General features: G+C 37.8%; 1 protein-coding gene across 1 annotated transcript; it reads right to left on the bottom strand.

The window, feature by feature from the left end:
- Nucleotides 1–8,959: 8,959 nt before the first annotated feature.
- LOC118741385 (lipase 3-like) lies at nucleotides 8,960–16,545 on the bottom strand. The gene is made up of 5 exons (XM_036473338.1): nucleotides 15,138–16,545; nucleotides 14,877–15,054; nucleotides 11,456–11,817; nucleotides 11,228–11,386; nucleotides 8,960–9,832 (listed from the first exon to the last, which is right to left on the bottom strand). The coding sequence occupies exons 1-5, from the start codon at nucleotides 15,378–15,380 to the stop codon at nucleotides 9,440–9,442; spliced, it is 1,335 nt and encodes a 444-aa protein (XP_036329231.1). The 5' UTR covers nucleotides 15,381–16,545; the 3' UTR covers nucleotides 8,960–9,439.
- Nucleotides 16,546–17,791: the final 1,246 nt, after the last annotated feature.

A 17,791-nucleotide genomic window follows, 5' to 3' on the forward strand; every position in this document is an offset into this window, starting at 1 on the left:
CTTAGAATGTTTGAAAAGCATTCTAACATTTATAATTACAAGTATTAGAAGGCTTTAAGCTGGACCGGCTCTTCAGGTATCATCCAGGATCACCCTAATGTTAGTTTAGTTTTGGAGTGTGCATAAGCAAAGTTCCACACTTTCACTTGGATATGTATAAGTTGTCCTCTGTGAGTGCAACACATTCCTGGTACCATGGTTCGGGTGTAAAGAACTATCAACTACTTCTATGCCAAATAAAATTAAGGAGGCTCAAGTGTTCCATCTTCGTTTCAACTCCGCTAGACTTGTGAAGACCCCGGGTGGTGAGCCGCTTCCAATGCAGCCCCAGACATCGACACAAAAAGTGGCCAATTGATTCCTCCTCATTCCCATGGCGCACAGTGGTCTGAGAGTGCCAGAAAGTCCTAATTTCGAAATGTGTGGAAATATTCAACTAATTGATTGACTCGATTCTAAACATGTCTGCTAACAAGCTTTAAGGAATTCTTCCTGAAAAAAACTACTCAACCAATTATCAAAGCACACATGAAGTTGATGATTACGAGCTCAGCAATGGTAGTTCAATTATCGATTGAAAATTGGTTTTGTCTTCATCTTCAATATCAAGTCCTTGCGTGTTGCAAGGGTGGCTCAAAATCAGGTTCTCACAATTTTCCCAAGTCCTTACAGAGCTAAGGACATTTATGTGATATTATGCGTTTTTAGTGTTTCTTTGTTAGTTTTCTTGCGGCGCCGTACGGTGGAAAGTGATATATACAAAAATACTTTGTACACTTTAAACTAATATCAAAACCAATTTCAGCTTCGTCCGCCTGCGTCTATGTCGTTTATCTTCCATAGACTGGACGCTTCACAGTGGCACATTAGAATCCAGATCGATTTTTACCACCTCTCGGATTTATGTCTTCCTAAGTTAATCCAAGTTACAAACCGAATTTCATTGGAATCGGATAACATTTAATATTTCCGCCCCCCTAGTATAGTGGGCGTGGCAGTCCGCCTCATTCTACCATTTTTCATATTTATTTACTCCTTTCAGCAAAATCTGAGCACATCTACTACTTTTAGCCACATTTTATATGACGTTCGTCCACTGTGCGGCGGCAGCTTTTCCTCGTTCGAAGATAGTGGGTATTCGGGCTGGAACCGTATTCGCTTCTCTATAGCATAAGCCTCAGTTTGGATGAATTCGCAGTCGCTTGTCAGACGAAAATACTGCTTGATATGCAGTTCGTCCGAGTAGACACCGGCACTGGTTATTGGTTCATCTTTAAACCATCAGTGTCGATAGATATCCCATCATTTGCCTGCCATCAGAGTTCGTTCTTCTCTGATCGAAACCATTATATATAGGTACCTTTTTATAGAAAGGGTTAAGGCAGTTTCACACGATCGGCAAACATTTGTAAAAAATTTTAGTTTTATTGTGGCCTATTGCAAACTCAATTGGAAATTGAATTGACAAATGTTAAAAAATTATTTCTTAAGATTGGGTTAAAGCTAAAACCCAATATTTTTCCATCACACGATTCGGCTACAAACGGGTTCGAATTGATGAGAATGTTACTTAATATCAGCCCCACATGAAATCCTTTTTTTCATAAGAACAATTTAATTTCGTATGTAAGGATCGTGGTTCAATGAAAAAGATGACAATACATATATGACACATTCAACCTTAAGAATCTACCAATGTATATATATAATAGTCAATCAATTGAGAACCACTTACTCCAATGTTTTTAACCAGAAAATACAGAGACTATATCGACGGTTGGGTGAAAGATGGACCTATCTCAGCTGCGGATTCTAAAATGCTCTATACCAGCATTTTTTTCAAGAACGCCCTGTCTCATAATTTTATTGAAGAACGCTTTATCTCAGAATTTAGTTGAAGAATACTCTAACTCAGCAAATGGTTCGAGAACGCCATTTTCTGAGATAGGGCGTTTCCAAACTTCTGCCGAGATAGGTCGATATTCCACTCAGTCGACAATAGGTTCTTTCCCGTACGTAACGCGGGATCCCGCGGGTGCCCAAAACAGCCCAGATATCATTCCCGTACTCAACAAAATGGGTAATAGAGAGCGAAATTGGGACGCATTGGATCGTAAGTGCCTTCTTCTTCCTGCCCGAAACAGTCCGGACTCTTTCTCCGGGTAAAAATGGATAAAGTGTCAAAGTGCATATCAGCTGTTTCGTGTTTATATGTTTCCTGCATTTACTTGGTGCTTTTAAGGAATAGTGAATGCCTTTTCAATTTTTATATAGTTAAAACCAAATTTGTGAAACCAAAATTCAATTTCCAAGAGTTTGCATTTAAGTGGCAAAAACAACGCGAATCAGCTGTTTCTCAAATTCTGGACACGAGATGTGGTTTTTTTCGTTCACGCACTCCTGAAATATGTTCCATTTTTGAGAGCAAACTTTTCGCTTATTCTCTAATTACCGGATCCGGTCCGGATTGTTAGGGAAAGACCCTAATATGTTGATGATAAGCAAATGAAAAAATTGTGATAAAAATGAAATGGCCCAATTTCGATAGCTGGGCGATACTATGTAGTACATTTAAAACTCCAGCTTCGTTAGTTAATTGATCGAATAAAGAATGCTTAAATTTTAGAAAAATTTAACAAAAGAAATTACATATTTATCTTTAATTCATCATAGTCATTAACAATGACATTAATAATATAAATAAGTTAACAGTTTAAAAGTGTTAATTGAAATATTACCTTAAAAAGCTTTTACTCCTGCTATCTTAGACCAACACGAATTCTTCTGCGATCATAACCATTTAAATAAGTATGTATGTATGTGTGTATGTATGTGTGTACACAATCGAAGTATTTTATGTGTATAAAAGTTTTCAAAGGAAATCAAGTCCAAAAATTGGAATACATATTAAAAATTGTGGCTAAGTAAAGGTAAACAGGAGCTACTGCAAGGCAAAGGATATCAAAATGAGAGATAAACATTTACACGCATACATATGTAAGCACATATACATACGTAAATAGGTATGTGGAAATGTAGTTGGAATTCATGTTCTATTCGATACGTGGATACTCAGAGGAATCAACATCAATGCATCAAATGCACTAAGAATGTCATTGAGTGGCTGCCGGCTGCCGGCTGTTGCATGCAACATGTACTACAAATGTAACACAAAGCAACAGCATACAAGGCGAAAATCCGATTAAAAATTTCTGTGTTTATGTAATTTCAGCTTACCGGGACAGCATCTGGGGGCGTGAAAATCTCGTAGCGGGTCAAAGGCAAGCAAAAGTACTCCAATCACCAAAAAGGAGGAGCTGTCACTCAATGACAATGCGAACATGCCACTTGCCACACGTCACATCAGCTTGTAGGTGCAGCGCTCACAGTAGGCACCAAGGGGGGCGCGTGTGACTGTGCGAGCGGTTATGTTTGCGGCTTTGGCCATTCCAGCATGGTGATCAAGTACGCCGCTCTGCGCCCCTAAAACCACACAATACATTTGTTTGCCCAGCGCGCTGGCACAGTCAGCCTATAGGCTGCAGTGGCCGAGTGAGTGCGAGTTGTGGAGCAAAACAAGTTAAAATCTGATAAGGCAGCCAATATTTGGAAATCGAAACGGACACTGATTTTTCACACACCGCCCCTTATCCACTTACCGTTAGTTTGTTTTTCTCGGCGTTTTTCCTCCGTTGCTCTTTAACTCTGTGTGTTTTGTCCGGCATAAAATCTTCCTGCAATTGCTGCTGCTGCTGCTACTGCTGCTGCTGCTGCTGCTGCTGCTACTGCTTCTGCTGATGCACATTAGCATATCCTCTTATCACAGCAGCTCCCATCACTGGCTGTCAACTAGGACAATGTGTTTGCGCATAAGCGGCGTTTGTGTGCTCGTTTGCTTAAGGCTGCTCCCTTTCCCCTTACACCACATAACAGTTTGGCTGTCAGACTTCAATGCCGAAAACAAATGTTGCACTGTTTTGTTTCGTTTTATATGGAAATTTGCCAAAAATCGCCAATGTATGCATAGAAGTGGCGCAAAAGTAATATGTACTAGCACAAGTAGGAACATCTTTCTGGCGTACACGTAAAGATATGTAAATTCGGCTGGGTACAACAGCTTAAGGCCGGTTGTTAATGGCGAATGAGTGAATTTCCGGAAACGATCGACTGGCTGATCTTGATTTGATTGGCTGATCTTAGTTTAAACCAGCCAGTTCGGGCAAGGAACAATTTTTATTCTTGTTCATTATTTAATTACAGCAAAGAAAATCTAGTGCTGCGGATATCATGAAAAACGGCGACATTAACCCTAGCTTCCCGCAGCATGGCCTGTCCGCTTAACTTAACGTCGGAGATGGTTTGAAAGCTCAGACAAGCATGAAGCGGCAAGTGAATATTTGAACATAAAAAATTAAGTTCTTCTTTTGAACTAGATCGCCCTCACCCGCTTCGCAGAGTGTATGAAATTTCTACGTGCTTTATTGAGTAAAATTTATTTCAGAAAACTCAATTAAAAACGGGGAGTTTAAAAGTTTTTTAACCATCTTCAAAATATTTTCAAACAAAAACTTTCTTTGTCATACTTTTTCAATTAACGTATCCCCTGAACTGAATTTGAGTTTTTAAACAGATGGAAACCTCTTACATGTAATATTAATTCAAAATAATTGTAATACTTAATTCAAAATAATTGAATTTAATTTTTAAAAAGGTGGCAACCCTTGTGAAAGACTTAAAGATTATTCAAAACTTTCAAACTAACGGTTTCTTAACAATATTTTGTTAGGCAGCCATATTTTAATTCTTCAGATAGCTTGCGTATAATTAATTTAAACTTGACTTTTCAAACAGGTGGCAACTATTTTCAAAATTTATTCGAAGTAGAGCTTTTTTAAGCCTCTTGAAATCCATTTTTTAATATAATTTTGAAATAAATAACTCCCTTAATTGAAGTTAAATTTGATTTTTTAAAGGGTGGCAGCCCTCATCCATGAGTAAATAATGATTTTATATATCTCCATACAAAGTTCCAGTAATATATCCAAAATATTTCCTGAGTAATGCAGTATGAAAAATTCCGTTTGTAGGGAAGTGACACGCCCCCTTGTCTAATCGAGATTAAATTTATCCTATATTTTAAGTTGGGCTAAATGACAGCAGTGTACAAAATTTCATGATGATCAGTTGATTAGTTAAAGCGTGAAAGCAAAGCAAACAAACAAACTCACTTTCGGATTTAAAATATATTAGTAAGGATTATATTTTTTATGGATCTCGTTTTCCAAATATATTCATACATATGTCCTGTTGTAAACCTAAAATCGGATATATTGACAATTATTGGAGATAAAACAAAAATTTGTGTTGATTCCATGCGTCTTTTTTCTAACAACTATGTTTCTAAACAGACTTTTGATTAAAAACAAAACATTTCTTCAATTTTACAATCGTGAGCTTTTTACTTAAGGCTCCCACAGACAGGTGACAGGTGGTTGTGTGACAATAATTTGTGGTAGGTAGTAAAGGGTTAAACAAATTTTTATAAGAAGAAAACTTGTAAGTCAAACTTTCCTCTATTAGGGCACGAACCCATGACAAACGTCTAACTATGAATGTCAGCATTAGCATTGTAAATGCATTCTTGCATATTTGCATACATATCTACTACATCATTTAATAATAGGCTTTAACTACTTACGCAGCAATTCAAAGACAAAGTTCAAAACTTTCTCAAAATCATTCGCCCCAACCACATGATTTCTCCACATGGACAAATATATTAGTATACATTCACAATTACACATACATATGTAATACCAACAAAATGCAAACCAAAACCATAACCAAGAATCAAAGATTTCAAAAGCATCCCTACAACAATAATGCTTTCAGCCGCATTCTAAGCCAGCTCATAGACTGAATTCCGTACATGCAGGAAGCTACGTATTGTTAGTTATTTCGGTTGTGTGAATATACCCTCTAGGAAAATTAATGCAATGCTTTCAATTGGTTCTCGCGAAAACTTTGAAGAAAAAATTCAAATTTACCCGGTTTCCTTCTCGCTTTCAACAGAAGCCATGAGAAAAGCTTTCGCTTGGAAATAAAGTTCTCATAAAAATTCGAAGTCAATAGCAATTCACCGTTTCACCAACCAAGTTTGAATTAAAACCAAACAAAAAAAGTAATAATTCCAGTTTTGATTCGGAACCGGGCAACGCGCCTTGTACATGAATTGAACACAATTTAACTAAGATTCCATTTCCTAAAGGGCATATATGAATGTATGAAAGTACATAAGTATGTGTACTTTGGCGAGAGTTTTGGCTTTTGCATGAATGCTTGCAAATTGAATTTGTTTCCGGTATTGCACGAGGACGATTATTATTCAGAAAGTTCAAAAACATCTTCGACAACGACTGGAGACATAAATATAAGAAAAACAAAACTTTCATTCAAAAATCCTTAAATACATATTTATAGGAAATGCTGATAGTGTTTGCACTAGTTTGTTATCAACGAATTTCTTTCAGTGATAAAGGGTTCTAATACCAGTTCTTTTACCAAAAACCTCAGTTAGTCTAGACTTAATTTACTAAACTTAACTTAACATTTTGACCATCCTGTTATGTGAGAACTTGTGTTTGCGGTTAGTGAAAACTTAGCTTACCGTAAGAAACTTAAGAAGCTGTAGATTTTAGAGTCTTAAGTTACGGTTTTAAGAAAATTGAGACCTGTGAGCTGGCAAACTATCGAAACGACTATCGATGGTTTCCGTCTGACGATAGTTCTATCGATAGATACGACCATTTCATTTTTTTTCTCTCCCTTGTCTAGCAATTAATTGATTTTATACATATTAAAGCGTCTTTTCTATCAATCCAGAACAGTTACTCGATTATGAACTTTATTAGATGCGTCTCACATCTTCTTGAAAATTAACATCAGTTATACGGGGATTCACAACAAAAATAACACTTTCAATTCCTTTAAAGATGAGCATCCAAATACGGTTTGTTTGGCAGACAAAGCAACGATGTATCAAATCAACTGTTTGGCTTCTTAGCTCAAAGAGTTTGCAAAAAAAAACTCGATTGGCCAATGTGGATGCGGATATTAACACATTGCAATATTGGAAAATAAGTTATTTAATTAGGAAAATTATATTTAATTGAAGATAATTATGTCTTTTTACGTATCCAATCAAATGAATTCCAAATCAAATGAAGCCTAGCTGGCTTAATAATAAATGACCGCAGGACGTCACTTAAACCAAGCACGGTGAATAAATTAATACAGGAGTCAGTCTCGAGTTATGTAGACTCCAGACCTGTGAATGCCGTTCTAGGCGCACAACCGCCGGACATCGACGAAACGGAGCTTCATCTGCCTCGGGAGACTAGCACCACAATAGCCCAACTTCGCTCCGGCTACTGCAGCAGGTTAAACTCATACCTGAGCAGACTAAACGCGGATGTGCCAAATGAGTGTCCGGCATGCGGAGAGACACCCCACGACTCGAAACATCTCTTCGTATGCCCGGAAAACCCGACGCAGCTAACGCCTTTGTCCCTGTGGACCGACCCCATTGAGGCTGCACGCTTCTTAGGGCTTCCGTTACTTGAGCTTGACGACAACAACTGAGATATTAACCGAACTGGGCGGGGTTGTTGTAGCCGCTACAATAACAATAACAACAACAATAAGTTAATATTTCTACAAAAAAATAGCTAAAATTTAATTTCATTATATTTTAAAATAAACAAAATGTGCTCGCTTCCAGCTAAAGTTGAGGTGTTGTGTAATCGTTCACTAATTCTTATTAAGTTAAGTAAAATCTAGACTAAAAGCCTGATTTTGGCAACTTAACTTAACTTAACGGAACGTAAAACTTAGAAAATCAAAATAAAACAGATTTCGACGTGGCCTTAAGTTACGTTAAGTTTCGGCTGTTCAATTAAAAGCGACACCCATTTAACAGAATTTTTAAGAGAGAGCCGTAAGTTACGTTAAGTTGCCATAATCAGACCATAACTGAGCTTGAAAAGCTATGCACGGACAGCTGTACCGGGGTAGCTAATATAAGAAAACCGCAATATAAGTATGTATGTAAATACATAAGTAAATAGTCAAAAATTTTGACCAAAGAAATAATGGAATTCACTTACACTCTTCAATCAACCATTCTTTATTTTATAAACACACATTCATTTATTTTTGCTTGCCTAAAACTAAGGCGATTATATGAAATATTTAATTCATGAATTCTAGACAAAAATGAAGGAAATCAATATTTAATATGTATTTCCACTTCACTTAAGAGCTTTTGATTTCAGCTCTTCTTTTCCATTTCGAATTTCATTTAAAATAACAAATTTTTTTTTATTAACACTGTTGGTGTTAGGCATTTGATACACTTGATTTAATAACAACAACTACAAATACAGTAGATACTAACACAAATGTATATAAAAGCAGTCATGTGAAAAATAATAGCGACACGACATTTTAACCGGTTTTGGGTATTTTCTTTTGCTTGATTTAATGTTTATTATTTATTTGTAAAAATACAGCCTATTATCTGACCAAAAACCATCTAAGTCTTAATTTCAAAATTTTAAGAAAAATTTGAAAAAATCGCGTTGTTTTTTTTGGAATTTTTTTTGTCGATGGTGCTGTTATTTACTTTCTTAAAAAAAAAATTGTCGAACATACATTTTATGGCAGTAAATGCGTGACACTGTCGGCAAAAACAATTATCCAAAATCAACGCGAATTCTTCGATACTTGAAATTTACACTTTATTAAGCTAGAATTTAATGCGCTATAAAAGTGCGTATTTAGAATTTTTCTTAATAAAAAGTTTTATGTTGTCGCAAAATTTTGTTGAATTTTTAACCCACTTCAAAAAAGTAGGAGGTTATCAATTCGTCGGAATATTTTTTTTATGTATATTACCGCATAACTTTAGACCACGTTAACTGATTTCTATAATACTTTTTTTAGAGGAAAGGTGGTACCTCAGAGGTAATCCCATAACAATTTGGCTTAGATCTGATCATTGTATCATTAACAAATTAACGGTACTCTTACACTTTTATATGAAAATTGAAGTCAGTCTTGTTTTTGATTAAAAATTACTTCTACTACTTCTTCTACAAAATTTTAAATTTAGACTTTTACAGTTTTTGTTAGAAGATAAGCTGTATTTTTAAAAAGAAATATCAAACATTAAACAAACAAAAGAACAATAGTTAGTCAAGACGGTCAAAATGTCGTGTACCTATTATTTTACACATGACTGTAAAAATAATATCTATAATACCCACGTAGAAGGACTTAAATATAGATGTATGTAAGTTAAAATTTATATATGTACATATCACTTATGCGAACAGATACCTTAAAGAGCTATAGAAATTCGTGAAAATTCGGTTTTGCTTCAAAGGTCGCCACGCTCAACCAATTTCATCAGCCGCAAAATTCGATCGTACAACAGCTTACGTGCATCCACGCCCCAAACAAAATCCAAATGATTGAACTTCGGAAAGCTCACTAGAAATTTACCGATCACATTCGGTAGCTGCACGTGGAGGTCCTCGATATCGATTGGCGTCGCCAGCCAATCGTTTTGTGAGTAGTGCAGCGCCACTTTGCTGCGCACTTTCTTCAAATTATAATTGGGCGGTGTGATCTGATTGTAGATCCAGTAGTTGCGTATCCAACCGTAATCGAATTGGCGGAATTCTCCCGAGCGTTTTAGTTGGCCGTAATGCTGCATTTGCTTGGTGGAGGCACCCGCGGGTGAGTGGCCGAGGACAACAGGCAGCATTGTCTGGGGAATAGATTTTGAAAATGGACTTATTAGTTTCATTTGAAATAGAGGGGCATATTCTTGTTTTCGTACGATTTGAAAATCACGAAATTTTCCTATCATTTTCTATACAATTTAAAATTTTCGATTCGTACAAAAACAAGAATACGCCTCAGAATTTACATACATAAATTTTCAAGCCAAGAATTTCGAACACATTATTTGAAACCGGAGAGAAAGACCGCTGGGTCTTAAAACCGTGGCAAATACGTATGTATGTATGTAGATATTGTGATTTGGGATATAATTTTAAGGCCCTACCACTTTTATCATTTGAAAATGCAGAATCAAGGCCTAGATCTTAATATTACTATGGTGAAGCTGTCATAGCCAATTCTGAGCTCATATTTAGCTCAGCGTAGAGACAGATGAAACCCGAAACAAAACACAAAGGCAGATATTAAAATTAGACCAATCCAAAAAAGAACAGATAAAGAACACACTAAAGATTTAGGATATGCTGCTGTTGAAGCAAGTTGCCAATCCCAGGAAGACATGAATCCTCCTTTCTCGACGTGAACTGACCAAAGGGCAAAGAGAAAATGTGGAAGTTATGTGGGAAAAGTCAGTTGCGAGTTAGAAGATGCAACTATAATCCTTCTTACAGTTAGTGAAAAGTTGCCGTTAAGCTCAATTAGCCTAGCGCCCAGGAAAGTAAATTTTCTAACGGGGCGGCTTACTTGGCCCCAGATCGGATAGTCCTTCAATCGTTGTCGCCAAGCTTAAATAACGGTTGGACGAGGAAAGCTGATGTTTCGACGGGGTTGGACCAGAGGGAGAAGGTTGTTAGTTAAGTTGGATTGAGTGGCATGTGAAGAGATAGTTGTTGTCTAGTGAGGAATCTCGACATGCTAGGCGCTCATTGGGGATGTTGGGGTCGATTCTGGATAGGTAGCTGTTTAGACCGTAACTGTTATAGAGTGAAGCGGGTCTCTCGCTGTAGTTGAAGCGCACTCTTGTCCACATGTGGTGCTTGGACATTGATGATGGAATTCACAGGACGGGTCTGTGGTGGGAGGTGGATACGATCTCCTTGTTTGCTGTAGACGCTGGTGGTCTACGATGCAATCATTTATCAGGTCATCTAATTTGGGGCACGGAGTACACACTGCTGAACCTGGTCTTAAAGATCTGTGAGGAGAATTCTGTGTGCCTGAGTGAGATGGGTCGATTTCAAGCAGTGACCTGCAGGTTTTTTTACGCAAGATACAAGTCCAGTTGTATGTTGATTTATCGCAACATTAACAATGATAAATTAGCTGAAACGAAATCCACTAAAATCCTGATTCTAAACAAAACCTTCTTCACTTGGTATTTACAACAGGGTATTGGGACAATTTTTCATCTACTACGCACCTCATTTGCCTCCGATTTATCGAAACCGACGATCAAAAATAATATATTTGAACAAATTTCCATTGTAATGACATCCTCATCGCAGATTAATTGACTGAACATTACCCTGAATTCGGTGCTGGGTAAGAATTCATGAGCGCCAATAAGTTTCAAAAGTATCTATGCAGAAATAAAAAATAAATAATTCATGAAAAAATTGGAAATCATAAAATTCATAGATTTACATACCCCGATTGGCTCTTGAAAGTAAGCCAAAAAATCCACCACCGGACTTTTGCTGTGCTTTATATAGGCAATAGGCGCCAATGCCTGCATTGATATAATCTTATCACTATACTCTGGACGCTCGCTGCACATTATCCAAAAGGTCATAGTGCCCTGTGAGTGTCCAATGTATTGTAGTCGCTCTTGGCCCGTCTGCGCCAGTATGTAATCAATGCTGGCCGGTAAATCATATTTGGCAATTTCATGGAAGGTAAAATCCCAGAATTTCGCATGTTTCGTACTGTACTTGGTGTGATTGCGCGAATAGGTGTTGCCGCGCACATTCGGCATCCATACATCATAGCTGGAGTTGTAGAGGAGATAGGCTGGAATGGATAAAAAGTAGTAGAAGTAGTAGTGAAGTTGTCGATTACTGAATTAAAGAGGAGCAGTTATGGGTGCAATCTCCACCGTGGGGGTACAATTGATAACTGATTTGAGTTAAGCAAATATTTTAAAGAAGCTTAAAAGCCTTCAAAAAGTCCATTTTTTCGATTGAAAAAAAAAATTATTAAACAAAAAACCGCTTTATAAAAAATTAATGTAAACTAATGACTAAAAAAAAGCCATTGTCATTAGCTGAAGTTTTTAGTGCGTGGGAAAAAATAAAACAATGAAGCACTATTAAGGCGGGGAAATATGCCTCAAACGGCTGAAATAAGCATGAATTAAAAATTTGGATTTTCTTTCGATTTATCTTGTCCCATCTCTTGTCAATGCCGGTCCCATTATATATACTTGTATGCGTACGTATTTGAATCGCGATTAGTTAAGTGGTGGCTTTAAAACCTTAACATTGTTCCCATTTTTTAGTACTAACTAGCAAATACCCGGCGTGATTCACTGCGCCCTAATTGTATTTTTGTGCTGTTTGATACACGTTTTGTAATATGTCATTTATTTATCAATTTAATAGAATACAGTTTTTCAAACAGGTGGCAACCCTACTCAAAAATATATGCTGCTGTAATTTTTCCTAAATCTCTTCAGTTTGATGCCCATATTGCAATATTCAATTTATCTTATCAATTAAATTGAATTACAGTTTTCAAACAGGTGGCAACCTTCGACAAAAATATTTTCGGCTGTAAGCCATCTCAAACCTCTTTTTTTTGGCAGCCATATTCAAATATTTACTTCATCTTATCAATTTACTTAAAGTGCAATTTTCAAAAAGGCTTGCAACTCTCTGATTTTTTTCTTTGCATATTTTAAGTTAGACCTCTCTAGGATTACATCGGAGAAAACTTCATTTAACTCCATGTATGTATCCCCAATAAACATTTTGGCGCACGTTCGAAAATGACCATCGATATCCAATACGAATATCGAACAGAGAACCAACTCATAACCAACCTTAGTTTTCCAACGTTCCTAGTATATTGGAAATACACTCGAGATGGGTTCGAAAAAATATGGAAACCATAGTAACAAGAGCGAACAAGAGTGAAATCCAGTTCATTCTTGAAGGGAAATATAAGAAAATCACTCCCTCTCATTAAAATTCCAATTCGATAATGGGCTGGATATCGAATTCTTAACGAAAGAAAAATTCATTGGATAACGAAGGTTCCGTTTTGCTGGAGAATGGCCTAGTTCTCGAATCGAATACTAACCTATTTCACATTCGTTATCGAAGGTGAGACTCGAAAAAAGATTGGTTTTCCAATCATTTTCGAATTGTAAACCAAGCCGAATGTTTATTGGGTTAGTTTTCGAGTGATGCGCGTACAAACATACAGACATATAGACAGACAGACAGATAGACAGACAAATATGCTAAACAATTTTAGATTTGGCTTCTATTGCTCTAATAAAGACCCCCCTAATTAATTTTTCTTTAAAATCTATAATGTACAGACATCGGCCTATTACAAAATCATGTAATGTTATACATATGTAGGCCGTAGAAATAAGTTCTTTTATTTATAGTTCTAACCTCTTATAATCGAGTAGAAAGTCAGAAGAGGGCTTTGATTTAAGTTCCTTAGTTTTCATTCAGTAAATATATGTAATCCCGATATGACTAACAACTGTATTTACTTAACACAGCGGAATGGCAAATTGAAAGGAGATAGCTCCTCGAGTACCAGATCAGACTGCATTGAACCCCAGGTTTACCTGAAAAAGCTCGCACCTCTCCGAAAATTGTCAATAAATGTAAATGGAAGCTAAATTGGCTGGAACTTATGTCAAGTTTCCGATAAATGTTCTTCAGGAACCGTTGGGCCGTGTAAATAATGGAGGCTTAACATCTGAGGTCCAACAACAACGACAAAAATAATTTTGTACGGCATTATCTGTATCCACTATCGATTTCAGAGAAGCTTGCATTTTTCATTGATTTAGGAGTAACAATGAACGGGGTGGGATGTTTGTATTCTTTAAACGATGGGCTAAGTAGTACAATGATCCTTAAGTCACCAAAACACTCTTTACCCCTTTAGTCAGAGCAATTTTAGAATATGCGTTCATTATATGGAGCCCTAGATATCAAACTTATTGCGACAGAAGAGGTATTAGGACCAGTTTCTCAATGTCTGGTAAACACTAATTATAGGTTAAACATTGTTAACGAGTCCCCTTTGCGTGCTATGGAGTCGATAACGATGTTTAACCTGCAGTTACGGTTAACCAGTCATTGAGAAACTGGCCCTTAAACCATACAATGACCGCCTGAGCTTATTAGTCTGCCTACGCAGAGCCGCAGAGAGAGAGAGAGGTTAAACATCGTTATCGCCGTCTTCGACTCCCTGCGGGTAACAGGGCGTCGCTAACGTGCGCTTGAAGTAAGCGTAATTTCGACATTCAACTAAAATATGTTTTTTTTTAGATGATCATTCAAAATGATTTCGAAGACGTAAACGCAGGATTAAGTATTTGGGTTGTTCTACCAGTTTTGACAACAACACCCATTTTCCACACCCAAAAGGATCAAATCATTTGCGAAGTACGATTGGCTAGGAACGTTTGAAAGGACTTGTATCATTGTATTATTCGGTAAAATCGCAAAAAATACCACCATTGGGGGTTTCGTGAGACTGGGGTTAGTAACGATTTCTTGGTCTTAAAAAAGTTAGAGATTTCTCCACTTCCCGCGTGGTCAGATTCATATCCGAGCTCATTTAATCACTCAATAGCCTTTATGACAATGTGACGAGGAGTGTTAAAAAAAAACCAAATGTTCTTTCGCTTGGCTTATTGAAACCTTAACTTATTTCCCGTATTTGCCACTAACAACTAAAACACTGCTCCGAGAAGTTGATTGCACTTAAAGATCTATAGTTTTCTTTACGTTAGAGTACATAACACCTTGGCTCCATTCATTTTGGTCACCCAGTACATCCTACAATAAATATAATATTTTTACGTAGACACAACTTACCTAATCCCTTATCGGGCCCCATCATCACCCATGTCGCTGACGAATCCAATAATCCATGCATTAGCAACACTGGTGTGGCGTCTTTCCTAACGATGCGATGCAACTCCAAAATGTAACCATCATCTGTGATGGTGTGATGTATTTCAGAGGGAAATCCGTATTTGTTTATTAACTCCGGCTGTTTGAAATTCGTAAAGAGAAACACACTCAATCACAATATTCGCAATATACACAATGCAGATGCCACAATTTTCTCATTACCGTTGTCAAATGCGAATCCTCTAACACATTTGGATCCACGCGCGAATGAAAATCCACTGTATTTAATAGATTTTCGGGACCTACACCAACCGATTTCAAAAAGGAACGACCAAGTTCCGGTATATTGAAGAGCGAAGTAGGGCCCAAACTCAATGACCACAGACCCGACTGGGCTGCGATGTGCGGTAGAGAGCAGGCGCTGACCGCAAGGAGAGTAAACACAAGATGCTGCACGCGTGACATGTTGCGGACGGCGCGACGTACAAAAGTAAACTGAGCGCGCGCAGCACGAGATCAAGACTCGATCAAGCAAACAAGAAGAGTAGTTATTGTGTTTGAGCTGTGTGTGTGTGTGTGTGTGTGTGTGTGTGTGTGTGGCTTGTTGTGGTCGTAGTTTATCAGCTTGAAAATTTTGTGCGCGTCCAACAAAAGGGGGCTCGACGCGTTGCGTTTTACGTTGGTCTGCACTGGGTGCTTGGAGTACGCGCGTGTTATTCAATAGATATTACCGCTAAAAAGTAAAAATATTTCACTTTTGAAACAAACGAAATAAACTCAAAAAATAGGCTCCCAGTATTTTTCACAACTTCACTCTTGGGCGATTACGCGTCGAATGCGCTGTTGGCTGGCTAGGCGTTTGGCCCCACAGAGCGTGACACTGACCAATATAGGTATGTAGCACCTAATAAATGGTTTCACACAAATGGCGTTGTTGTTGTTTTTGTCGTATTATTTTATTAATATATACATTGTAAATTCACGTTACTGATAAACGAAAGTGCTGGCTATTCGAGTTCACTCTCTTATCAGCGCTTGGCATGACGCACAAAGGCAAATAATTTCCGTTCCGATCGTATATCAGGCGGCGGCAATGCTCGGTGCGCGGCGGGGTGCGTGTGCGTCCTATAACTTGCGTTTTCAATCTCGACTTGAGCGCAAATAATGCGAAATTAATTGGTAAATATTTTACAACGTTCGTTCTTCGCGGGCGCCAGCTGCAGACTGTCTTCGAATTAGCGCTTGATTGTAGCATCTACTCAACCGCGCAGTGGCTTGAGATGAAGATTCGCGCGCACTCTTGCCGCTCAAAGCCACTGAAGCGTATCAAATGTGGCTGGCTGCAACATGTGGCTGGCAACATTTCGCGCGCGCACACGCCTTTGTTTGGGTATTTCGAATCGGAATTTCGAGCGCTGCTTACTGCGCTGTTCGCGATTATGAAATAATTTTTTAATTTACTTCACCCCAATTGACTGCACCTCATTGCGGTTGGCTTGGCGAAGATTCTTAGCAGTTTCACTTTTTACTATAAGTTTTCTTTTTTTCTTCATATACCGGTGCATATTTTAGCGAATTTGGATGCCAGCGGTTGTAGGTTCACCTTTGATGAAGTCCGGCGAGCAACTGACTAGGGGAACATCTATACAAGCTATTTCTACCGACTCAAGTTCAAGTTTAGCAGCTACATATAAAAAGATTATGCCGACATGCATTATAAAAAATTTACATCTACAAACTATGTTTATGCCTTTGTACATACGTACTTATGTATGTATGTATATTATTCTCTCTGCGCTCACAGCTAAGCTTGGGTTTCTTAAAAATCGCTGTAGAATTGCACTGCATAAATTTAAATTTATTTACTAACATCGCAAAGCAAATGTTTATGTAAATATCGGAGTAGTTTTAAATTTCGGTTGTTGAGGTTCGAATTTCCTATTCAACAAGTAAAAGCAGTGCTGTCTTCGCCTATGCCGACGGCTTCATACCTTTCATGAGCATCAGAAAATTTTACTTTAACAGATCACTGCATTTAAAGAAGTAGTGTTTGCGAGCTAAATAAAAGTTTTATACTCACAACATATTGATGGCTGGGTGGAAGATCGACCTATCTCGGCTGCCAAGTCGAAAACGCCCTATCTCAGAAATTTTTTCAAGAGCGCCATATTTCAGAACCTTTTTTAAAAACACCCTATCCCAGAATTTGGCTGAAGAACGCCCTATCTCAGCTTTCGATTCAAAGGCGCCTTATCTCAGCACATTTTAAGTGTATTTTCGTTTGAGATAGGGCGTTTTTAAACCGATCTTGTGATCATATAAGTATACCTTTTCATGGGTCTATCTCTTCTTATTCTTATACTTAAAAATATCGGACCAAAGTTATACTACCATTTCAGAACATGAAAAGCATAAAAAGAGTGCAGAGTGAGAAAGTTCTTCTAGCAAAGAAATCTCACAGTATGCTTCAAATTTAGCCTGGGTTAGGTTAGAAGTAGACGGACGTTCCATTTACCTTATCTCAAAGGATTCTCACTTTTTTACAAAACTAGTAAGTTAGGTTAGAATGGATAAGAGAAGGGAATGGTAAAGGGAGTGTTGGTTGATTGACCAACGACGCCTAAGGATTTGTGGCAGAACAACGCTCCATGCTCACAACAAAGCTTTGCTAGCGGCTAATCTCTACACCTGAAATCTGCTCGGCTGTGAGAAAGAAGTGAGGCGTAAGGCTGTAAGCCAACGAAACCTGTTCAGCTATTTCCACTTCCACCACCCCGCACAGCCGCAGTAGGGACTTGAATAGATATTGAGCCTTATCGCATGAATTGCGATCAAACAATGACCATTTAAAACTAAACCGGGGCCAGAAGGACCTA

This window comes from Rhagoletis pomonella, unplaced genomic scaffold, assembly GCF_013731165.1.
Source record: "Rhagoletis pomonella isolate Grant_MI unplaced genomic scaffold, Rhpom_1.0 Rhpom_scaffold_00006, whole genome shotgun sequence".
Classification (NCBI taxonomy): domain Eukaryota; kingdom Metazoa; phylum Arthropoda; class Insecta; order Diptera; family Tephritidae; genus Rhagoletis; species Rhagoletis pomonella.

What these genes read in the sequence shown, in the direction of transcription:
- LOC118741385 (XM_036473338.1), bottom strand. Translation starts at nt 15,380, where the DNA reads ATGTCACGCGTGCAGCATCTTGTGTTTACTCTCCTTGCGGTCAGCGCC. An exon ending in GGGGCCCGATAAGGGATTAG is followed by an intron (nt 11,818 to 14,876) that starts GTAAGTTGTGTC and finishes TATCCATTCCAG; the next exon opens with CCTATCTCCTCTACAACTCC. An exon ending in ACTTTCAAGAGCCAATCGGG is followed by an intron (nt 11,387 to 11,455) that starts GTATGTAAATCT and finishes ATTTCTGCATAG; the next exon opens with ATACTTTTGAAACTTATTGG.